General features: G+C 51.5%; 1 protein-coding gene across 1 annotated transcript in view; it reads right to left on the bottom strand.

Annotated features, from left to right (window-relative positions):
* Positions 1 to 306: 306 nt before the first annotated feature.
* The window catches only part of TRPC4AP (transient receptor potential cation channel subfamily C member 4 associated protein), a 74,909-nt gene continuing 50,721 nt past the window's right edge, over positions 307 to 24,494 (bottom strand). Inside the window, exons 9-19 of the mRNA XM_056121749.1 lie at positions 16,029 to 16,195; positions 11,455 to 11,586; positions 6,864 to 6,922; positions 5,268 to 5,369; positions 4,290 to 4,373; positions 3,371 to 3,461; positions 2,201 to 2,341; positions 1,809 to 1,917; positions 1,264 to 1,376; positions 775 to 981; positions 307 to 691 (exon numbers count right to left, since the gene is read on the bottom strand). Of these exons, the coding sequence (XP_055977724.1) occupies positions 554 to 691; positions 775 to 981; positions 1,264 to 1,376; positions 1,809 to 1,917; positions 2,201 to 2,341; positions 3,371 to 3,461; positions 4,290 to 4,373; positions 5,268 to 5,369; positions 6,864 to 6,922; positions 11,455 to 11,586; positions 16,029 to 16,195 (1,343 nt within the window). The 3' untranslated portion in view covers positions 307 to 553. The remainder of the gene's footprint in view (positions 692 to 774; positions 982 to 1,263; positions 1,377 to 1,808; positions 1,918 to 2,200; positions 2,342 to 3,370; positions 3,462 to 4,289; positions 4,374 to 5,267; positions 5,370 to 6,863; positions 6,923 to 11,454; positions 11,587 to 16,028; positions 16,196 to 24,494) is intronic.

Raw genomic sequence — 24,494 nt, 5'->3', positions numbered from 1 at the left:
GACTGCCCTGAGGCAGGGCCACAGCCAAGTTGTGCCCCGAGGGATGGCAGGACCCCCCTTCCTGGGCAACCCCCCAGGATGAACACAGCGGCCAATGGAGCAAACAACCAGAGGAGCTACGGACAAGAAGGGGGCAGCGGGCCGGGCAAGGCAGGCTTGGGGGAGGGAGCATTCTCGATCCCTCCGCCCCTGCCCGGGGGCTCAGAAGCCTGGCTGGGTCCAAGCTTGGCTCACAGGCGGGGGAGGGCGCCCACACTTCCGTCCCCACCCAGGGGGGCCTCGCGGTGAGAGGACGGGAGCTCAAGACAGTCAGTTTAAAAATCCCAGAGTCCCAGGGTTCTGGGAGAACGGGTGGCCTGGTGCCCTGTCCTCATGGTGGGGAGCTCGGGAGCACTGAGGTGCCCCCAGTGACCTGGGGGCTCGGGCCCAGGGGCCCAGGGGTTGAGACACTCCCCTGCCCCCGGCCTGTCCTGGAAGACTGGGTGTATGTGGGGGGGCAGAGAGCAGCAGGGGTAGGGAGGGGAGGGGCGGGGTGTGGCACGCGTGCCCACGCTCACTCATCAGTGAAGTCCCTGTCTATGTCCATGTAGGGTTCCTCGATGTAGCTCACGAGGGCAGAGGGGGACTGGCGGTCGGGGTCCAGCAGGATAGACACGGTCTCCTTCCAGTAGGAGAAGTTGATGCAGGAGCTCTGGGCGGAGAGAGAGGGGCTGGGGGGTGCGCCCGGGGTGGCGCGGGGCACCCCACAGGGAGGGCCGTGCTGAGGGGACTCACGTTCTCCAGGCAGGTGCTGTCCTTGTCCTTGTGCAGGTAGTGCTGCTGCCAGAAGCGCAGCAGGTTGTGGAAGTTGTTGAGGAGGAAGCCCGGGTACTTCTTGCTGTGCTCCATGCGCTGCAGCAGCCGCAGGTACAGGGGCAGCCGCTCTTTCCGCCGCGCCAGCATCAGGATCACCAGGCTGGTGTTGAGGCAGCTGACGTTCTCCTGTGGGGCCCGGCCGGTCAGGCGCGGTCTGGCCCGGGGTGGGGACCTGGCCGCCCAGCTCTCCTCACGGGGCACTGCCGCTCCGCAGGCACTAGGAAACTTGCACTGGGCCCTGCGTTCTCTGGACCCTCCCCAACCCCCAGCCCAGGGAACAAAGGAAGAGAAAATAGGTACCAGAGTGCTGGGGGGTGTTTGAGGAGCGTGACGGATCACCCCTAGGCTGTCCAGGTGCCCCAGGCCATCCCTGCTCCTCCCTTGCACCCGGCCTCCAGGGCCACTCACCTGGGTCAGGGTCTGCACGTGGATGATGTTGATGAGGCGGAAGAGGAAGGACATCTGGGTGGGCACCTGGGAGATGTAGGCCAGCAGGCGGCACTCGGACAGGACTTCGGCCACTGGGGACAGACGGGCAGGGCTGTGAACCGCAGGCACAGCCCAGGGGCCGGCCACCCAAGCCTCTGGCTAGGCCTCCTGGAGGTCCTGACGAGAAGCTGTGGGTGCCGCGCGCTGTCCAGTAACTGCAGTGGCCACCTCCAGCTGCTGGCAGCCAGCTGAGCCGTGTTCTCGGGCTGGGTCCTCTTTTCCTTCTCGCCTGAGTGCCCAGCAGGGCCTGTCCCACCCCAGGCCCTCAGGGCCGGGAGAGGAAGGTCCTTGTGGGCGTCGAGTGCTCGGTGAGCAGCGATGGGTTTCATTTTATCACAGCGCTGAGTGAAGCTAGGAAGAGCCAGCTGAGCGCCAGCCCATGACCTGGGGCCTCCCGGAATAAGGGGCAGCGCCCAGCGTGGCCACACTGCAGTGGGGCCATTCGCCCTCGGGCCAGCTCTCACCTTTCATGTCCACCTGGTTCTCAAAGCGGTCCAGGGACAAGGTGACGCAGCGCACCAGCATGTTGGAGTCCACGAGGGAGCTGTTGATCTGCTTCAGGAACACCTGGAACTAGGATGGCGAGGACGGGCTCACGCAGGGGACACGCACTGCCAGACCCGCCCCTCTGGGCACACAGTGGCCCTGACCAGAGTTTTCACTGGCCCCCAGCTTCTCCCACAGTGCCCCGCACAGAGCAGCAGAAAGATGCTGATAATGCCTCCCTCCAGCTCTCTAGTCCTCCCACCCACCCCTGTTTTCTCCAATCCCAAACTGCGTCTGGAGAGCAGGAGGGCGTGGCCTCCACACTAACCCCCAGCCAACACAGCATGCCCCGAGGACCCAGGCCGCACACCTTTGCGTCAGTGTTGATGTATTTGTTGAATCTCTTGAACGCATCAACATTGAACTTCATCAGCTCCCCTAGGAGGTCAAAGTAGCTCTGGAGCACGTCCCTGGACTTGCACTCACTGTCCACAATGCAGTAGAGAATGTGCTGGGGGTGGGAGAAGACATAGTGAGGGCAAGAAGGGGGCTGGTCCCCAGAGCCAAAATACAGGTATGGCCACTGTGTCGTCCCCGCCACCCTCGTACCCCAAGGTTATAGTGTGAACTGTCTGAATGATGTTTACACTGTAATCAATGTCCATTTTTGGTCGAGAACATCAAGTCAATTTAGCTACGTTCATGTTTTTTTTCTGTTTTTGTTTTTTTTTTTAAACAATCATTAAACTCTATATAGTCCCTGAAGTTACACCAATCTGGGTCAATATTTCTTTTTTTGTTTTTTGTTTGCGTTTTGGGTCACACCCGGCGTTGCACAGGGGTTATTCCTGGCAGTGCTCAGGGAACCATATGGGGTGCTGGGAATTGAACCCGGGTCGGCCATGTGCAAGGCAAATGCCCTACCCGCTGTGCTACTGCTCCAGCTCCATGGGTCAATTTCTTTTCCTTCCATATGGATTTTACAATTTTAAGGGGTAAGTTACTTGTTCATAATATTTAAAGAAAACAATCATAGCTCTGATCATTCTGTGCTTCTTTTCGGGGGGCCACATTTGGAGGTGCTCAGGGTTTACTCTTGGCTCTGCACAGGATTCATTCCTAGAGGTGTTTGGGGGACTAGATGGCATGCCAGGGACTGAACTCAGGTTGGCTGCATTCAAGGCAATGGCCCTACCCACTGTACAATCACTCAGGTCCCTGTTTCTACCCCCGCCCCTCATCACACCTTTTCAATGTTTTGCTTTCCATAAATGCCGTCTTGTTCCAAAGGGAAACCAACTAGATATTTTCGGGGCCAAAGGCCTCGCCAAGTCACTCCGCAGGACCTTTACTCCTCTCAGTGCCATCCCTAGGGTCCTCCAACCATGAAACACCCACAAGAAGCCAGAGGCAAAAGGAGGTAGGCCCCTCTGCATCTCAGCGTGAGGTGGGCTGTTCCTGATGGCTCGAGGACACAGCCAGTCCCCAGCACAAGGGGCTGTGGGGCCGGGAGCACCCACCCTAGCGCCTCTGGCCTTACCTCCAGCAGGCCTCGCTTGAGCAGGAACATCTGGTCTGCATAGGAGGTGGTCCCCCGGAGGAAACTCTCCACGGCCCGGGCTTGCCAGAACCTACGACCTAAATGTCAGCTCTGGCCAGGCAGCTAAGGTTGTTTCTCTGGCCAGTGCCCGCTTCCCAAGGGGCTACAAGATGTTGGCCACTGTCTCCTCTTACGGGCTTTCACCAAATACCTCCCAGGCCTCAGGCCTCACCCTGGACCTTGGGGACAGAGCCCATGTCCCTACCCTAAGGGGGTGACTGCATGGTGCAGCCTGGTCTCCTGTGTGCTTCTGTGTGGGAGGAGGAGGTGGTGCCGGGATGCTAGCCCTGGGTCCCTCAGAACTGGGGGGGAGGGGGGGCATGGAGAAGGAGCCAGGAGTGTGTTGGGAAGCTGACAAATGCATCTGGCCGTGCTACTGAACTCACTCCAAGGGGCTTTCAGGGGAGCAGAGGCTGACGGGCGCCCTGGGAGCAGAGCAGGGACCCATGAGGGGGTGTGTGGACAAAGCAAGGAGTGTTGGCAGGGGTATATCAGGGCATGGCACCTCCCTCCCTGGCCCCACACTTAAGGGCTCCCCATCCTCTGCACCAGCATCAGCAGGGGAAGGGCTTCCTCTGCTCCTGCAGCTCCTGGGGCAGGGGCTGTCACTGGGATTTCCTTCTCTCCAAGACCCAACCAGGTGCCTGGGGGAATGCTCGTCTAGCTCTTGAAATGCACGGCTGGCATTTGGCAGGATCAAGACACACCTGATGGGTTAACACGAGGGCAGAAGCCCCTCAGGCTGCAACCCCTGCGGTGCCCGCCATCCAGGATGGACGCTAGCCTCTGGGGTCTTCCTCTGCCTACAATCCTCGGCTGCAGGGCCCCTCCCTGTCCAGCTGCCTGTCCCAAGACCTACCTGAATGATGACTCGGCTGGCTCCTTCTTCATGACCTGCAGCAGACGAGTTAATAAGCCCCTTTTCCCATCACACACCAAACTCCTGGAATCAAACAGATGGGACATTGATGGCAGGTCTGAGGGGCTGATGGGCTGGATTTCTTCGCTGACTTGGTGGAGGGAAATCTTGGGGTACATTTCCAAATCTGGAGGATGCCCCTCCTGCTCTATGCAGTGCCAAGTACCCCGAGAAACACACAGCTGTGTCTTAGAAATACACAGATAACTGCATCCCCCCAGCAGAAGCCAGCATCCCTTTCCCGGCCCCACCGGCAAGAGGGCAGAACAAATCCGGAGTGAGACAGAGTCCAGCACTGAGGGAGCTGTCGGCACCACAGTGGGTTGGAAAGAGGCATGAGAACCCACAAGGTGGGAAGGATCTGTGCCATGGACATATACATAAGTCTCCGGGCATCGGCTTCATGACCCAGGAAGCAGGAAGAGATGCTGGCTGCATGCCGGGAGAGCCGGGGCCAGGCAGACGGGAGGCCTGTGCCCTGCAACGCTCTGCTTCCAGCCACCCCTACAGCAGTGGGGACCATGTATGGGTTCTCTGGACAAAGGGCTGCCTTTAACTGAAGGCTGGATGTTCTGAGAGAGCATGGGGTAGCGTGGCAGCTGACCCTGGTTTGGTCCCTGGCACCACAAAGTCCTCCAGGCATTGCTGGGTGCAGCTCTGGAGGTCCCTGAGCACCCCTGGGGTGGACGGTAACTCCCGCCAGGAGCCCCAGGGCCTCCTGAGCTCTGCAGGGGCGCAGAAAAAAGAAAGAAAAAACACAGGCTGCATGCCCATCCTAGGGAAAATGTCAAGGCAGAGGGCAATAAAAGGGCAGGAGAGCGCACACGCTGCTTCTCTAAGTGGGCAAGGCTGGTGTGTCCTTGGCGGGGCAGGTCAGGGTATGGGGTGGGGCTGGGGGGACAGGGCAGTGGCGCTCACCTGTCCGTGTTGAGCACAGCCTCCACCTCGGGGATGTTGGCCTTGAGGGAGATGGCGCTGAGCTCATTCAGCTCCTGGTTGTTCAGCAGCAGGTACTTGTTCCTGAAGCCAACAACAAGCGGGGTTGGTGGGTGTAGGGCAGGCCCGGGCTCCCACTTTGGGGCCATGGGAGGGAGCCCCCAGCCCGCTCCTCTTTTCACCCCCTCTGCCAGCAGGAGCCCTTCTGCGGCTTGCTTTGGCCACTGAGCATTTCTGCTTGATTTCTCAAAGGCACCCGCAGTTCAATATTCTCCAAATCAAACTTCACTTCAGCTCTCCCCTGGGCCCTGTTCCTGCGTCCTGAACCCTCCTTTCAGCACCCGAGCCCCAGGACAGCCCCAGCTTTCTCAACGCTCTCCTGGAGGAATGGCTCCACACAGCCCCCACAGTGAGCTCTGGGAGTGGGACCCCACTCCCTGTTCTCCCTGCTGCAGCCCAGGCAGAGTCCTGCCCTGTGGCCATGACCACCGCCTTCCTCACTCCCTACCAACACCGAGCCACGCTCCGCCCCTCCAGAACAGTCTCTGGGCATGTCACTCGGTGCTGAAGACATCTCCGTGCAGGATGGAGCAGGGCTGTGTCCCTCTCACCCTTTCCCCAGAGCCCAGCACAGTTCCCCTGCACCCACAGTGTCGAAGGAGAATAAAGCAGTGAGATGCCACTACAGGGCCACATTCATTCTCACACTTCCTGGGTCCTTTCCCAGGCCTCAGGGCCAAGGCCCTCTCAGCAGAGCCACTGAGCTCCAGTGCAAAGGGACAGAGCAGGCCCTGGGGCAACATGTCCCCTCTGGCTGTACAAAGTTTCCTTTGAAAACCACGACTGTTCATGTAAATATGCATTACTGCCTTTCCTTAGGGCAACAGTGGGCCTGGGTTCCTGCGGCAGCTCACCAAGGTCCCCAGAACAACACTGCAACACTGTCTCCCCTGCCAAGGCCAGGGGTCAGCGTACCCCGCCCCCCCATGCTTTCCTGCACAGGGACAGTGGAGGGAGGAAGCAAGTGGGCAGCCGCTCCTGTGTGGAGAGCACTGCTCAGGGAGCCACTCTCAACCCAGACAATAGCCCAGCCCAACCTCCTGGTCAGAGGGCAGGGGACAGAGGGGTGAATCCAAGGGAGTGAGGGTCGGCTGCTCGGCTCACTTTCCTTCCCCTGTGCGGGAAGGAAAGACCCACACGGGGCCAACACACAGGAAGGGCTGCTGGTGGGACCTGGCCGTGTGGCTGCTGGAGCGACCACTGTGGCGACGAACCCCAACGCAAGCACTTCTGCAAGGCTGGTCAGCTGGGAGGAGGGGAGGGGAGGAGCCGCAAGGAGAGGAGGAGATGGGGGTGGGGAAAGGAGTAGAGGGGCAGGGAGGAGAGGAGGAGAGGAAAGAAGGGAGCAGGGGAAGAGGGGAGAGGAGAGCAGAGGAGGGGGAAAGGAGTGGAGGGGCAGGGAGCAGAGAGGAAGAGAGGGAGGGAAGGGGTGGAGAGAGAAAAGGAGGGGAGAGCAGAGGAGGGGAAAGGAGTGTGGGTGGCACCAGTCTTGGGCCAGCAAGGGCGCAGCACACTCACTCATGATGGTCGCTGAAACTCTGGAGAAGCCTCAAAAACTGTATCTTCAAGGTGATGTCCTGTAAGACATGTGATGTTAAAACCAGTTACTGGGGGACCAGCGAGATAATACTGGGGAGGGCATTTGCCTTGCACGTGGCCGAGCTGGGTTCGATCCCTGGCATCCCATATGGTCTCCTGAGCACTGCCAGGAGTAATTCCTGAGTACAGAACCAAGAGTGACCCCTGAGCATTGCCAGGTGTGACCCAAAGAAAGACACACACACACACACACACACACAATTAAAAAAGAATTGCGGGATGAGCTCAGAGCAAGGAGCAAAGAGCAGGCACGGTGGAGACAGGCTGGGCTGGGAAAGGCCTGTGGAAGCCAGGAGTGCCGGGAGTGCAAGGCGGGGAGACAATTCCTGAAACCCAAACCTGGGCTTCTGGCAAAGGAAGGTCAGGGTGCTGCTGGCAGCTGGTGGGGATTCCCAGGGGAGCAGAACATTATAAAAATAAGAGAAAAAATTTTGCTGCGATGTGGATGGAGCTAGAGGGGATCGTCATGTTAAGCGAGGTTAGAAATTCAATGATTACGTGCACCTGTGGTATATGGAAAAACCAAAGGGACGGACAGTATCTAAGAACAATCCCTTGGGTTTCGAATACAGAACCTAGGGCACCAAGTTGGGGGGTAGGGTCAAGGGGCGGCAGAGGAGGAGGAGGAGGACTAGAAGTGCCACTGGGAAAGTGGGGGGAGGCGGTCTTGGGCACGTCAGTCAATGGATGCACAGTGATTCTGTCCACCACAGCATGAGTGTGAACACTACTTCAACCAAGTTACCTCAACTACAATAAAATTAAATTTTTTTCACTTAATCACTTAATCACTTAACTTCCCGTTAGTTGTCGATTTGCTAGAGCGGGCGCCAGTAACGTCTCCATTTGTCCCTGTCTCGTGCTAGTGTAGCCCAATGGCATCTGTTCGTTCTGGGAACATGAAGGGCCTCAAACCGATCGTTCATGATCTTGACGAAGAAGTCTGACCATCTGGTAGGTGGGCGGCCACGCGGTCTCTTGACATCCCGTGGAATCCAATCAGTAACAGCTCTAGTCCAATGGTCATCTTTAAATCTCATTACGTGACCAGCCCATCTGATTTTCGACACCTTGGCAAATGAGACAGCATCCCTGATTCTTGATCGTCGACGGATGTCAGAACTCCGGATTCGTTCTCTCATTTGAGTGAAACGTGATATTCCAAGCATAGCTCTTTCTATTCTTCTTTGGGAGACCTGAATGGCGTTCTCATCTTGTTTGCGTAGGGCCCAGGTCTCTGAGGCATATGTTAATGCAGGAAGAACAGTGGAATCAAAGAGATGTGCCCGGAGCCAGAGGTTCTTCATCCTCTTAGCTATTTGTTCGATGTTCCAAGCCGCTCTCTTCCTCCTGCGCAGCTCGGGTGCCAGGTCATTTGTCATGTTGACCTCTCGACCTAGGTACACATAGCTGTTGCATTCGGAGATGGTCGTTCCATTGAGAGCGAATGGGGCGTCAGGAACAAGGCTGTTTCTCATAAACATTGTCTTCGTAAGATTCAGCTGTAGTCCTACCTTTCCACACTCACGGTCAAAGTCGGCCAGCATTTGTGCCGCTTGGCTGATGTTTGGTGTTATTAAAACAATGTCATCAGCAAAGCGGAGGTGGTATAGTTGCCGACCATCTATCTTTACTCCCATTCCTTCCCATTCCAGTCGTCGCATGATGTTCTCGAGGGTGGCACTGAAGAGTTTTGGTGAAATGGTATCACCCTGCCGCACCCCTCTCTTGACATCAACGATCACTTCTTTGTAGAATGGTGAGATCCTGGTAGTGAATCCGCAATACAGCTCACGGAGGATCCTGATGTATTGGGCTTGAATGCCCTGATTGGCTAGGGCTTCAATGACCGCTTCCGTCTCAACAGAATCAAAGGCCTTCTTTAAATCAATGAACGTTAAGCAGAGCGGCATCTTGAACTCCCGAGAAACCTCAATGAGCTTGGTTATCGTGTGGATATGGTCGATGGTGCTGAATCCTTTGCGGAACCCTGCTTGCTCGCATGGTTGTCCTTCATCTAGTCTTCTGCCAATCCTATTCAGGATGACTCGAGTGAACAACTTGTAGATGACAGACAATAGGCAGATCGGGCGATAGTTGCCAATGTCATGGATGTCTCCCTTCTTGAACAGTAGTACGGTCCTGCTGGTTTTCCATTGGGACGGAACCTTGCATTCAGACAAGTAGCGAGTGAAGAGCCGAGCCAGTGTATTGATGAGTACTGACGGTAGGTTCTTCAGGTGTTCAGGTCTGACCTTGTCTGGGCTGGGTGCTGTTTGTTTCTTTACCGACGAAATGGCGTGTCGGATTTCGGAAGGGAGAACATTGGGAATGACATACCCATCCTGTGGAATTTGGTATGTCGGCAAGTGGACATGGCTATCGAAGAGATTTGAGTAGAAGTCATGGATAATCTTCTCCATTGCCGTTCTGGAGGATGTGATGGATCCATCAGGACGTCGGAGGGCAGTCATCTTGGTCTTATAGTTGGCGAAGGACAGGCGGGCGTTACGAATACTTTTCCCGGCTTCTGCCGCATCTACCAGTACTTCTGCTCTTCTCTCTTTGAGGTCTTCCTTGATCGCATCTCTGCACTGCTTTGCAAGCTCGGATGTTAGCTTGCGGTTGCCTGAGGCATGCGCCAAACCACGCTGGCGAATTAGCTCAAGAGTTTTCGAAGATAGGCGACTTTTTGTGGCTATCTCTCTCTTGGCGTTCCTCGCACATTCATGGAGGTGCTGAACCAGTCGATCGTATTCCTCGTCAATGTTGTCAACAATGGCATCTTCCCATGTTGCCGCAATAGTACCAAAGAGTTCCCAGTTGGTGGTCATTCTGGGAGTTCTCTTTTTGAACTTTGCAGCCCTTTCTCCCCGCTCTGTGAAGTAGAATTTTGCACGAAGGAGACGGTGGTCCGATCCCGTTCGAAATTTTGGGACAACAGCGACATCAGTCAGGCAAAACCGTCGATTGAATATGATGTGGTCTATTTCGTTGTGGAATCGTCCACCGGGAGACTCCCATGTCCATCGTTTAGATTCTGCCTTCTGGAACTGTGAGTTACCATGAATGGTCTTGGTCGACATGATGAACTCAGACAGTCTCTCACCCTGTTCGTTCCATTCTAGGCCATGGGTCCCGATGTGGAGTTCTTCAGCTGATCTTCTCGGTCCTATCTTGGCATTAAAATCACCCACAATAATCTTGTAGAAGGTGTGGTCTTCTTTATAGAACTTCTCTAGCTCCATGTAGAACTTCTCGATTTCTCTTTCATCATAATGAGATGTTGGTGCATAGACAACGAAGATAGAAACTGCAGGCAGTGAGCCACATCTATTCAAATGTAAACGTCTGATTCGGGTTGTTAGGCATCATTCGAATGAATCAATGCTCTTGGCCAAGTTTGTGTTGACAAGGACACCGACGCCTCCAACACCTCTTTTATCGCATGTTCCGAGGAACAATTCTTCTCCAGTGTTGAAAACGGCATGGTGAGATTCGTGCCTTCTTGTCTCGGTCAGACCAATGATGTCGTACTTGATCATTCGCGCTTCTACCATCAGGTCCTCGATGGATGCATCTGATGCTAGCGTACGTGCATTGAAAGTACAGGAGCCCCACCCTACCCTGCCCTGTCTGCTTCCATCAACCACCCAGGGATCGAATTGTGCACAGGAGACCCACCCTACCCAGATAAATACCCCACTGGCAGACTTCCACTCTCGACACTACTTCCACTACCCAGCCGTCGCCACACTCCAGGATGTTTTCTGGACCCGTGCGGCCGCTTGCGGCCGCGCGACACATCATAAGACACTAAACACCCATCTTCTGGAATTGTTGTACCATATTTGATAGGGTTCAAATATGGTAACACCTACAAGGGTGATTAGAGGTCACCCCAAAAGCCTCTATCCCTCTCGGAAAGACTGGCAAGCTACTGAGAGTATTCCGCCCGCATGGAAGAGCCTGGCAAGCTATCCGCTGTGTATTCGATATGCCAAAACCAGTAACTACAACTGGTCTCATTCAAATTTTTTTTAATTTGAAAAAAAAGAAAGCAGCAGCAGTGCAGAAGAAGCAGCTCATTCAAGTGTTGTCCACACTGCAAGAGGAACAGCACACCCCAGTTACGAGCTCTCACAAGAGCTCTGCTAAGAAACAGGGTGGAAAGGAGCTGGTAGCTGATCCCACAGGAAAAGCTGCGCTGTGAGCCTGCTCGTTTTCACAGGCGGACCATGAAACGGCAGCTGATTATGGATGACAGTGGGGAAGAGCACAGAACACGGGAAGGCCTGCTGCTCCGTGGGGGACTGGTGGCTGGCAGGCCCAGAGAGGCGGGGTGGGGGTGGGGGCGTGAGTCCCTTCCCCAAGGAATTTCTAGCACCGGAGTGATGGGCCAGGCCAGGACTTGACTGTGCTCTCTCCAAAGCATGTGTGCCCAACGAGCAGGTCCCCAAAGAAGCTCTGGAGAGCAAAGGCCGATGTGTCCCAAGGGTCCCTGACTCACCGGGCTGCAGTCACAGTTCTGGTTGTGTCCGTGGAGGACGAGGGTAGACGCTGAATGCTTCCTCCAAATCAACTTGTCAAACAGATTATTGAGGCCAGGGATCAGCTTGAACTCTGCAATCATTCTGTGCACCTGGACGGGCAGGGACAGGACAGCGGTCAGGACACTGCTCTGGGGGGAGCTTTGCACGCGGAGCAACAACTGACAGGATGAAGGAGGCCACAGTGTCCAGGCCACAGAGGCCGCACCATCCACACATGCCTTACACCCCTCCCACCACCTTACAGCATCCACTACTCTGATTCTACTCAGTAACTCTCACAGTAGTGCTGCACGCCATGCTGCAGGGCAGCTCGAGAGTATGGATTCCGAGTGCCTAGGGCGTGAGACTCAGCTCTGCTGTGTGAAAACGTGGTTGTCTTAAGCGAGTTCCTTTACCTTCCTAGTGTGCTGTCTCTAATAGCTCTGAAATAAAAATAACCCTCAAGGGGGCCTGAGCCATAGCACAGCAGGCAGGAGTTCGCTTTGCACACAGCCGACCAGGATATGATCCCTGGCACCCCTTATGGCCCGCTGAGCCCCCCAGGAGTGATCCCTGAGTGCAGAGTCAGGAGTAAAACCTGAGCACCACTGGGTGTAGCCCCAAGACCAAATATACAAAACAAAAAACAACTTTCAAGCATCACACTAGAATAAATTCCAAATGGACGCAAGACAAGACTATAAAAGATGAGATTTTCAAAGTCTTAGGGAAATTCCTGCACAGCTTAAAAAAGATCAAGGCCTGGGGATGTGGCTCAAGTGGAACCTCCACCCTGTAGGTGTGAGTCCCTGGGTCTGTTCGTCAGCACTGCAGGCCAGTGCCTCCCTCTGCCCACCGCTGCCTAGGAGTAGCCCTGGAGGTCCACTGCATTGGATGTGCCTTGCATGCTGGAACGCACCCCGGCTCCATCCCACACTGTCAACTGGGAGCCCCAATAAGCCCCAATAGTGTCTGCACATTAGAGGCCACCAGGCAATCCCTGGCACAGCTAATGCATCAGCATTGGGAAGAGCGTGTAACCCTCAGCCTTGTGACCAGTGACCTCTGGACGCTGCACAACATGGGTGAAGAGAAAGGCTTTTTCCAGTACTGTGACACTCAAAAAGAGAAAACTGTCGAAATCACACACCTGTAAAAATTCCGCATGACAAAGCACATGAGAGAAGTCACAAATACACTAAGCCAAATGGAAAGCATGTTGGCGATCTTACAGCATGAAAGAAAAGTCAATTTCCTCTAGCAGTAATCCTGCAAATATCTTACACAGAAAGGAAAATGCGGGGCTGGAGCAATAGCACAACAGGTAGGGCGTTTGCCTTGAACATGGCCGACCTGGGTTCGATTCCCAGCATCCCATATGGTCACCTGAGTACCGCCAGGAGTAATTCCTGAGTGTATGAGCTAGGAGTAACGCCTATGCATAGCCTATGTGACCGGAAAAAAAAAAAAGAAAAAAAGAAAGGAAAATGCTATAGAAAAAGTGGGGAAAGGGGTGGGGAGAAGAGAAAGAAGAGCGACAAAGAGAGGAGGGGGTGGAGACAGAGAGACAGAGCGAGAGAGAATACAGAAAGTGACAAAATACTAAGCCTCACTTATGATACCAAGCTCCTGGAAGTGCACGGCTGCATTTGTGGCCGCGCGACCTCTTATTGTCTAGTTTTTGCTTCCAGAGAACCCGGCAGGCGACTGAAAGTATCCTGCCCGCATATATGTCTGACTGGGAACACCTGTAAAGGTGATTAGAGGCTTCCCCAAAAAACCTCCATCCGTCTCGGGGAGCCTGAGAAGCTACTGAGAGTATCCCGCCCGCACGGCAGAGCTGGCAAGCTACCCATGGCATACTCGATATGCCAAAAACAGTAACAATGATGGTCCTCATTCCCCTGACCCTGAAAGAGCTCCCATTATGCCACTGGGCTACACTATCACGTGACAGAGACAAATGGAGATGTTACTGGCACTCGCTCGAACAAATTGATGACAATGATACAGTGATACTGTAATGATATGAAAAGAACTTGAAATCAAATCACAACCAACTTTTTACTTCTCCTGGTAGGCAAAGAAGAAAAGGTTTTCCAAGCATGTGGTGCTGTGCCAGGCCTAAGACACACTTGCAGGCAGTGAGGAGAAAGGCTGACTGAAACTAATGGCAGATTGGTATTACCCTGGTACTGCCCTCCAGGTGGTACCAATCTAGCCTCCTGCTCGCAGCATAGGATGATAGTTTTGGTCGGTGATACCACTTTTAGGAATTTAAGATCCATGAAACACAAGATGACATATGTACATAGTTACCATAGTAGCCTTATGTGGCACACGAAAGCAAATATAACCTATACTTTTATCAGTGGGGTTTAGCTGCATAAACTAATATGCATTTATTCAATGGAATATAAGGCACTATTACAAAAGAATGTATTTTTTAAAAAAAGTAACAAAAGAATGGAGCAAGTCATAATTGCTTTTATAAGTGCAAAATGTCTCTAGAAATTGTGATCATCAGTAGAAGAACCAGAATGCTCAGGAGAAAGGCTTCATTTGTACTATTTACAATGTTTACCATTGAACTACACAAATCTATTAAGGTAAATGTTTATGATAACCTTTTGGTATCTGTAATGTACACTGTAATTCCCAAAAGGTAGATGTGTGTGTGTGGGGGGGGGGGGGAGGGAGGGGGAGGGAGAGAGAGGGGGAAGGGGGAACGTGAGGGGGGAGAGAGAGGAAGGAAGAAGGAGGAAGGGAGAGGGGAGGGAGAGAGAAGGGGAGGGAAAACAGAGACTGAGAGAGAGGAATATGTTTGTCGAAGAGGTAGGTTGGGGCAAGGGAGCAGGACGGAAATTGGGGACATAAAAGTACACTGCTGAAAGAATGGGTGTTGAAACATTAAATGACTGAAACCGAATCAGAACAGCTTTGAACGGTGTATCTTCCTGTGGTCCAATAAATGTTTATACAGCAAAATACAGAGCTATTACTACCCCTTTCCAGGGCTGCTGTAATGGTCAATCCAGGAAGGATAAGGGAAGTCCTGAGCACCATAGCTTCTGAAACCCCAGTTTAGCAGCGGAAAGGAGGTCCGGCAGGACTCAGCTGTCACCCCAACTCAGGTGTTCAGATCCCCAGCAGGCATTTATCTCTGGCGATCGAACAAGACTTGACAAAGCTGCAGGACTTGGGCAAATTCTTCTTTACACCTGAGTTTCTTGATGGAAAATGAAGGAAGGGGTGATGCTGCAAGCACCCAAACAAGGTCTTGGGTTAGGGATGCTCACCTGACACGGGGATGGCTGGGGGAAACCTGGTGACTTTCACTGGCAAGAGAGGGCAGGAAGTTACGGTATCTGAGGAATCTTTCCAGTCTAATGATTTCAAATTAGCTGAGACACAGCATTTGGCCACTTTGAGGAGAAAGGCTGCCCCCGCTCTCCCAGGCTAGGAGGGGTCCGCGAATCCCTGTGTCCATAGCGCCTGGCATATGAAGGAAATCTCTTGTTTTTGCTTTTGAGCCACACCCAGTGGTGCTTAGGGATTACTCCTGGCTCTGCACTCTGGGATCACTCCTGGCAGGGCTCATACGTGGTGCCAGGGATTAAACCTGGGTCAGCCATGGGCAAGGCAAACACCCTACCCACTACCCAGAACTCTGTCCCTCTTCTTCCCTTTTTTTTGGGGTGGTGGGGTGGGGGGAGTCAGGATGGGGATGCTAGAAACTGAAGCATATGCTCTTCCACTCAGCTAAATCAATGGCTCTCCTTCTCTCCCTCCTATGCCCACATCCAATCTCTGAGCAAATCCTACCTGTCCCGGCCTGCAAGTGTCCGGAATGAAAGCACTCCTTATCACTCACACCCGCCCGCTGGTCCGAGCTCCCATCATCGCTTTTCCTCAGAGACCAAATGGCTTTCCGTTTCAGAGAAAACACCAAAACCCTTTCCCCAGGCTCTCAACCTTAATGCGCTCAGTCAGGCTCTCCTGAGTGCTTGGTCCAAAGTGCCACTGGCCTTCTTACCCTTTGACCGGCCACCCAGACGCCCACCTCGGGGGCTGGCTAACCTGGCAGGCCTGTTGAGCCCCCTGACTTTCCTCACACTATCTTTTCCTAGCAAAAGTGGCACTTGTATGTAACGGGGACAGCCGCAGCTCTGTCACGCAGCTCAGGGTGACAGCCCAGTCAGATTGCAGGGGTGCAGGGGGCTGGCCCCACAGAGAGGTGACTGCTGCCCACCAGAGAAGTAGCGTGTCCTGCTGGTCACTGATCTCCCGCTTCACACTCAGAGGCTGAGGGAATGTGCCCAGCAGCCGGCTCTCATTCCAGAAGCCAATGTTCCAGCCTGGATGTGCTGCCCATGGCCAAAGATGGTGGGGAGGACTCTGCGCTCTGAACCAGGCCGGCTTTCGGGCTGGGAAACGCGGATAAGGAGAACAATTCTGCTTGGAGTGGCCCATCTGGGAGGTGGCCTAAGGGGTGTGTGGCCAGCTACCAGCACCCAGGAAGCACCTGCTGCGTCATGGGGGAAGGGCCCACCTGGTTTCGCTGACGCCCCATCAGCAGCACACAGAGGACGTACAGTACTTCCAGTTTGTACATGATCTCGTGCATGATCTTCATAGACTGGGGCAGCTGGGTCCTAGACGAGGTGTGAGGCAGGCCATTCTCCTCAGAAGCCCCTGGAGGATGGAACACAATGGAGGCTGGGACAGCCACCAGGAGAGAGGGTTGAGTCATGGTGCTGCTGAAAACAGGTTTCTGCCCTCAGACTTCCTTGAAACAGAGGTGAGGTCGCTGAGCCATGGGACTGGGGCCCTGAGCCTGGGACCGAGATTATCTTAGTCACAGAACTCCCGCCAGGGCCACGGGGGCCAGGCAAGCACAGAACCCAGGGAGTGGCTCAGCAGATCCATGGCAGCTTAGAGAGTCCATTGGAAAGTAAGAATATTCTGGCAGCCAGCTCAGGAACACCATCTTCCTTTCTAGTCAGCCTTTTTTCTGTCACTGCCCAAAAAACTCCCAGATGAGTCTGGTAGCATACGATGTCCAGCTCCCTTCTGGTCACCAGGACGCGGACTGTGTCTCCTGCTTAAGTTTCCTGGGGGGCACAGCTGAAAGGCTTCTCCTTCCCGGCTAATGGTGGGCACATGAGTGGGGGTGCTCGGGAGAACCCCAGGAGAACGCAGGGAGAGCCAGAGCCTGACTCTGCACACGCTTCGCCTGCGGTCACTTCAGGCCTGCTGGGGATCAGTCAGGAGACCTCAGGAGAGCTCCCTTTAGTTTCAAATTTTCATCTTTAAGGTGAAAAAAAGGATAAATCAATAATTACTAAGGTCCAGAGTTCTGCTGCACAAGGGCCTTTCCCAAGGCCAGGAAAGTGATGTTAAGTTTTAGAGCAAGCCATGAGGTATTCACAGAAGTCACGGTGATTTCTGTAAGATGATTCCTTAACACAGAACTAACTTAGCCTGTCTTAAAAGACTTGGAGCAAGTTTGCCCAGCCCTGTTACAACATCAGCAACACTCTGGATCTCAGGAAGAATGGCAGGGAATGAGGCAGGAAGTCAGCACAGTGCAGCAGTTAAGAGCACAGACTCTGGAGCAGGCTGCTGGTCCGAACCCTCATTCCACCATCCACTCAGCGGCCTTGAACAAAATATGTGGATGGCTTCATGCTTTATCTCTGTAATAGCGATAATGGCAAAAATATCTACTTTCCACAGAATTTATTTTTTTAGGGCTTTAGTCACGTCTGACGATGCTCAGGGGTTAGTTCTGCACTCAGGAATCACTCCTGGTGGGATCTGAGGGACCACACCGGACGCTGGAGATTGAACTCAGGCTGGGTGCATGCAAGACAGGCACCTGACCCACTGTGTTATCTCTCCACCTGTCCTATTCCCTTCAGCAATGTTAGCACTGTAGCACTGACTTCCTGTTGTTCATTGATTAGCTCGAGCGAGCCCAGTAACGTCTCCATTGTGAGACTTCTTGTTACTGTGTTTGGCACATGGAATACGTCATGGGTAGCTTGCCAAGCTTTGCCGTGCAAGCAAGATACTCTCGGAAGTTGCCGGGTTCTCCGAGAGGGGCAGAGGAGTCGAACCCGGATCGGCTGGTTGGCCGCGGGCAAGGCAAACGCCCTACCCGCTGTGCTATCGCTCCAGCCCCAGCAATGTTAGATGAAAGAATTTTCTATTGGAAGGTAGTTAGGACAATGCCTAGGACATACAAGCAACATACAAATATATGCTCAATAGAGTAAAAAGCAGAAATTTTCTGCTCACAGTGGCTTGCCACTTGTTTTCTTCTTTTTAGTCTTTTATTTTTTTGCTTTTTGGGTCACACCTGGCGATGCACAGGGGCTACTCCTGGCTCTGCGCTCGGAAATTATCCCTGGCGGTGCTCAGGGGATCACATGGGATGCTGGAAATTGAACCCGGGTCGGCCACGTGCAAGGCAAACGCCCTACCCGCTGTGCTATTGCTCCAGCCCCGTAGTCTTTTAAATTTTTTATTAAAGAGCCATGAGCCATGACTTACCAAGTCAATGATAGTTGAGTTTAAGGCATACAATAATTCAACCCTAACCCCTCCACCAGTGTTCCTATTTTTCTTATTTTGAAACTGCAAACTCTTTACGACAACAGGGTGACAATGGGCAATGACCTGTTTTTTATTGGACAGAGTATATCTGAGAGAATTCTAACTATCCACATATATTTTCCTGCCTGGGGGGAGAAAGAACATAATTACTCAGTTTCCTTATTGGGACTCCTGGGCCCAGTTTCCAGAATGGTCTAGGAGTCAGCAACTTTGTGGAGAGACGCTGCAGCACTGTCACGATCATGCTGCCTCTGCCGCACACTTGCCGTGTGGCTGTGAAAACTGTGGGTCCCCGTCACCTGGCCTGGGGGGACTAAGTGGAGAGGAGGGTCCTGTAGAAGTGAGTCTGCCCAAGGTCTGTGCAGTGCAAGGCACATGGGCTCTCTGCCGCCAGGAACTTCTGTGCAGAGAGACCAGAGAGAGTGGCAGGCAGTACCGGCCTGCACACGGCCACCCCCAGCTCAAATCCCTAGCACCACATTCAGTACTCTCAGCTCCGCCAGGAGTGATTCTTTTTTTTTTTTTTTTTGCTTTTTTGGGTTATACCTGGCTATGCTCAGGGGTTACTCCTGGCTCATGCACTCAGGAACTGCTCCTGATGGTGCTCAGGGGACCATATGGGGTGCTGGGAATCGAACCTGTGTCGGTCATGTTGGTTGCATGCAAGGCAAACGCCCTACCCGCTGTGCTATCACTCCAGCCCCCAGGAGTGATTCTTGAGCACTGTTGTGGATGTGGGCTAAAAAACCCATACCCTCCTTCGCTGCCTAAGTATTTCCTTTTCTTCTTGTTAATTGTCCCTAGGCAGTGCTCAGGACCTGAAGCCCCACTGGCAATTCTCGGCCAACTGGGCAGGCTGCTCGATGCTGCTTGGGCTCTGAGGTGCCAGGATTACCTGGGCCACCCTGGCAATGCTGCGGGGTAAGTATTTTCAGGAAAACAGAGATCCCAAAGCAATGACCAGAGCTTTGCTTAATGACAAGGTAATTAGCTAATGACTTGCACTGCCAGGAGTGACCCCCAAACACAGAGCCAGGAGTAAGCCCTGAGCACCACTGGGTGTGGTCCCATTTTCTTTCTTTTTAAATAAAATTAAGTGTACACCATTGGTTTGTAAAAATGTTCTCTTGCACCCCCATGAAATGCTCTCTCATTCTGTGAACTGTGTTTTTTCTTTTCTTGACAGTGTTTGTTCTGGGATCCCATCCAGCAGTTTGGAAAAGCTACTACCCCCAGGTTGCACTGGAGGTGCTTGGGGGACCAAGAGGAGGGACCAGAGATTGTATCCGGGCTCTTAATCTGAAAAGCATGTAGACTAGCCCTCTGAGCTGTCTCCCTGGGCCCCTGGGTAAGTTTTCTTTTTATTTAAGTACTAAAGATTCTAGTTTTAAGAAAGTAAAATTTACATTTTGCTGGTACTAAATTTTTAGGCTCATCTAAGAAACCATGGCCAAGTCAAGGTCATGAAGATTTATGTTTTTTCTCTAAGGCTACTGAATGTAACCTGCCCACATGGCAGAGTCTGGCAAACTCCCCATGGCATACCCAATATGCCAAATACCAGTAACGATGATGGGTCTCATTCTCCTAACCCTGAAAGAACCTTGAATATGGCACTTTTTAAAAAATCTCAGGGCTAGGACGAAGGAGACGTTACTGGGGCCTGCTCAAGGCAATTGACGAACAACAGGATGGTCGTGATTGTGATCTCTAAGAGCTATACAGGTTGAGTTCTTCCTTTTGGTCTTGGATCACTTTGGATTCATTTTCGTATCTGATGGAAGGCAGCAGTGGCAGCCTTGTTCTTTTGAACATTGTTATTGGATTTCTAGTGGTATCCAGTGGTTCAGGCTTATTTGTTAGAAAGACAAGACTTGTTCCTTCACAACTGGTCTTGGCACTAGTTGAGAGTCAGTGGGCCACGTAAAAGCCAATGTTTACGTCCCAACACTCCACTCCAGCTCACTGTCTACAGCTCTTCTATGTGAGCAGCGGTCTGGATGAACTGCAGCTTTCTAAGTTCTGGAATTATGAAGAATGATTTTTAAATGTTGTTCTAATCTCTTTCAAGACTGTCTAGGCCATTTCGAACTTCTTTACATTTCCATGTGTATTTTGGGACTAGTTATTCCATTTCTGTAGGAAGCCAGCTGGAATTTTGGTAAAGGCTGTGCTGAACCTATAGATAGATCAAGATAAGGGAGTATTTTCATCTTAGCAACATTGGGTCCTCTGATCTATAAACATGAGATGCCTTTACATTATTTAGGTTTTCTTTAATTTCTTTTAATCGTAATGATGTTTTATAAGTTTCAGAATGCAACTTTCACATTTGTTATTTAGTGCATTTATATTAAATATATATTACATTTAAGAAACTAAAATACTGTAGTATTTTAATTTCTTTTTTGTATACTAATCTGATACCCCCAAACTTGGTTGAACTCATTTACTAAAAATGAGTTAAATAACTTTTTAATTTTTTAAAAAATAAAAGGTTAAATAACTTTTTAATTTTTTCTAAATATAAGATCATATTGCCTATGAACAGACAGAATTTTACTCCTCCCTAATCTGGCCAGCATCTTATTTTTTGTTTTTGTTTTTTTCTGTTATCAAGTTTAAGGTTAGCTGTAGGCTTGCTTTTTATTTTTGTGTGCCACATCTGGCAGTGTGGGGTTAATCTTGTCTCTGTGCTCGGGACTAAGTATGGGCCTCGTGTATGAAAACATGTGCTCAGTCTATTGAGCTAGCTCTCTGTGAGTTTTCTGCAGATGCCTTTAAATCAACAGAGAAAGTATCTTCCATTCCTAGTATTTTTTTTTTAATCAAGAAGAAGGTACTGGATTTTGTCAATCTGTTCCCCAGCACTGCCAGAGTGACGGTACAGCAGGTAGGACATTTGCCTTGCACGCGGCAGAACCGGGTTTGATTCCCAGCATCCCATTATGGTTCCCCCAGCACCGCCAGGAGTAATTCCTGAGTGCAGAGCCAGGAATAATTCCTGAGCATCGCTGGGTGTGACGCCCCCCCCCCCCAAAAAAAGTCAAAGTTCTTTCTCTATCCCTGTAATACCTAAGATTAGTTTAATTCATTTGTTTCTGTCTTCTGTTTATGTGTTTATGTGTGTGGTGCCAGGCAATGAACCAAGGGTCACTCTACCACTAAGCTGCATCTCCCACTATAATTCTATAATGCCTTTATTGATAATCACTGTACTTTCAAGTGGATTTAAACGAAAAATTTGTTTGTTTTTTTGGGTCACACCTGGTGGTGCTCAGGGCTTACTCCTGGCTCTGTGGTCAGGGATCACTCCTGGCAAGGCTCAGGGAACCATATAGTTGCCAGGGATCAAACCCAGGCTGGCCACGTGCAAGGCAAGCACCCTACCTGCTGTACTATCACTTCAGCTCTTCAAGTGGATTTAAGTGACCAGTTGATGTCCTTTGATTTCAGCTCAAAGAACTTTCTCTGACATTTCTCATATGGAAGGATTTCTACTGAAAAAAAAATTCTCTAGATATTATCTAGCAATGCTTTTATTTCACCCTTATTTCCTTTTTCGTGCAGGGTTTTGGGACCACATCCAGCAGGGATTTGAACCCAGAGCTCCTGCATGCAAATCCTGTGTGACAGACAACTGAGCTATCTCCCTGGCTCTCACCTTAAGTTTTGAAGGCATTTTTTTGGGGTGTTATGTTTTGGGACCACACTCTGCTGTGCTCAATGATCACTCTAGTGATCCTTGGGAGACCATAAGCAGTGTCAGAGACTGAAACCGGGTCAGCCACAATGCAAGGAAAATATACTATCCATTGTATGAATGGAGAAATCCAGTCCCATTCAAAGAATATTTTGCTGGACAAAATTCTTATTGTTTGTTTCTTTCAACACTTATGAATATGAGTCATGGGGGTCGTATGGGATGCCTCATCGAACCCAGGTTGGCTACACACAAGGCAAGTGCCCTAACTGCTATCCTATTTCCCTGACCCCTCCTGTAGGTCTTTTGAGGGTACTTATAATGATTGCTTTTAAATAATGACCAAAACCCAAAATAAACATGGGGGTGGAGAGATAGTACAGGAAGTGGTAGGGCACCTGCCTTGGTAGGGCACTTGCCTTGGCTAGCTGACAGTGTGGTCCAAAAACAAAAACCAAAAATAAATAATGAGCTCTCCCTCAGTTTTTTTTGCTTGTTTTCACTCTTGTGTTAGTTTTTTCCACTTCTTTGATGTCTCATGTTTTTTAAAAACTAACATTTTAGGTAAATATTGTAGCAGTTCTGGATGCGGATCCCCTGGAAGGCTACCCTACTTCAGGCCAGTCTGTTTCTGGTGGGGAGCTGGGCCTCAGGATTTGCTGTGTCCCTGGATGACAGTGTCTGAGGCAGGGTTCCCGTGGGGACTTTCCTGATCTCGCTGCCTCATCTGGTATTAAATCCAGCTGTCAATTACCTCCACTAATTGCTGGCTGAATGCTCTCCAGTTTTTGACAATGCCTTGAGGCACACACTGCTCCAAAATCAGATTCAATTAAACCTGGGCAATGTGAGTTTTTGAGACTGAGCTGATTGTAACTTGCAAGAGGTTCTTAGCTATCTTATCTTTCTGGTGATTTTGACAGTTCAACTTTTTTGTTCTCAATTAGGAACAGGATCCTTTTATTAGCACCAAAATCCACATTCTTTTTTGAGAATGTGCTTAGAGTAGAATTACCCAATGGTTCTTACTATTACCTGTACCCTTGGACAAAATCTCAGGGTCACTACTCCGAGAAAGGTTGGTGGACCCTGGTTGGTCTTGGCTTGCTGATCCCAACTTGGAACCTCTATCCAACATATGAGAGAGGGCAAGAACAACAGGCACAGTAGAATTTCTGGGCATGGGGTGTGGGGGAGGATGTAGGGGGTGGGAGGCATGAGGCTCAGGGAGCAAGGATGCAGCTCCATAGTAGAACATGTATGTGCCTTTAAATGGATGCAATGTTATATATATCAATTCTGTCTACTATCAAGAAGGAAGAAAGGAAGCCCTGAGCTTTGGGAGACTCCTGAAGAATTTCGCCAGAAATTCGCCTCCAACTGAGGTCAGAGGGGGCTAAGCGGTGCCGGCAGCTCACCCTTCCCAGCAATGAGACACTTGCTTACTCCTGGCTCTGCACTGAGGAATTACTCCTGATGGTGCTTCGGTGACCATATGGGATGTGGGGATCACACCCGGGTTGCTGCGTGCAAGGCAAGGGCACTCTCCACTTTACAACTGCTTCGGCTCCAAGATCCCACTCTGGTCTGGGAGCTGCTGGGAGAGGAAGGAAGCCCAGAGGAGAACTCGCACTGAGCAGAATTTCACGTGTCTTACACTCACTATTCCTGCTGGGTTTCAGAAGGCTTTCCGAAATGTTTTCCTCACTCTGAGATAACGGTGGAGGGAAGTCACACTGTGGTGCAGGGTGGGTGGTGGCAACACTGTATGCACAAGGCTATCATTAACAGACTGTAATTAGGTGTCTCAAATAAGAAATTCAAAAGTACAAATAATAAGGAAAAAAAAACCAAAAAACCTAACTGAAAAAACAAAAACCTAACACTCCACCCCACCTCCCCCCCAAAAGGGGAAATGTTTCTTTATTTGCTCTTAGAATAAATTCCACAGACTTCTTATGAGTGGTTTGTACCAGTTCTGCTTTTATTTCAGTGGGGGACAGGGCCACGGGGCTCTGCACACGGCAGTCCTGAAGCAGAACCTCCCCTCCCCCCACCAGCAGGTGCACAGTGCTGTACTGGACAATCCGACTCCAACACCAAGGCAAAGGCATCATGATGGAGCACCTGACGCAGATACGCCAGTGTCCTTCATGGAGGACAAAAGAAGAAAGAAATGTATAGAATGAAGAGGTGGGGGGAACCTCCTCAGAATGCTCTGGTTACTGATTCTAGTCAGTCCTGGGTTTGGCAACAAAGTCCTTCCCACAATCAGCTCCTCTTGGAAAGAGTTCAGGGGGAGCACTCCCAGTGGGGCTCGGACAAGGGTAGGGGGCAGTGCTTCGGGGTTAACAGAACCACACCTGGCCCCAGTCTTCTTTTTCCCTTGGGGATTTCTTGGGGAGTGGGGAGGAAGGGGACACCTGGCAGTGTTAAGGGCTTACTCCTGGGATGACTTACTCAGGGATGACTCCTGCCAGCGTTTGGAGGACCATATGGGATACCGGGGATCGAGCCCAGGTCTGCCTTATGCTAGGCAAATGCCCTACCTGCTGTACAACTTCTCCAGCCCCAGGCCCCAAAAAATCTTAGTAGTCATCATGATTTGTAAGGGCTGTCCTGAAGGAAGTTCTACTTTGAAAAAAAAAATTCTCCTTGGAAAGAGGTCAAGAATGACTCCAGCTCTTGAATGAC

The sequence above is a fragment of the Sorex fumeus genome, unplaced genomic scaffold, assembly GCF_029834395.1.
Source record: "Sorex fumeus unplaced genomic scaffold, SorFum_2.1 ptg000044l, whole genome shotgun sequence".
Taxonomy (NCBI): Eukaryota; Metazoa; Chordata; class Mammalia; order Eulipotyphla; family Soricidae; genus Sorex; species Sorex fumeus.
Note: the sequence above shows the minus strand (reverse complement) of the source record. Positions and strands in the feature narration are given on the sequence as shown.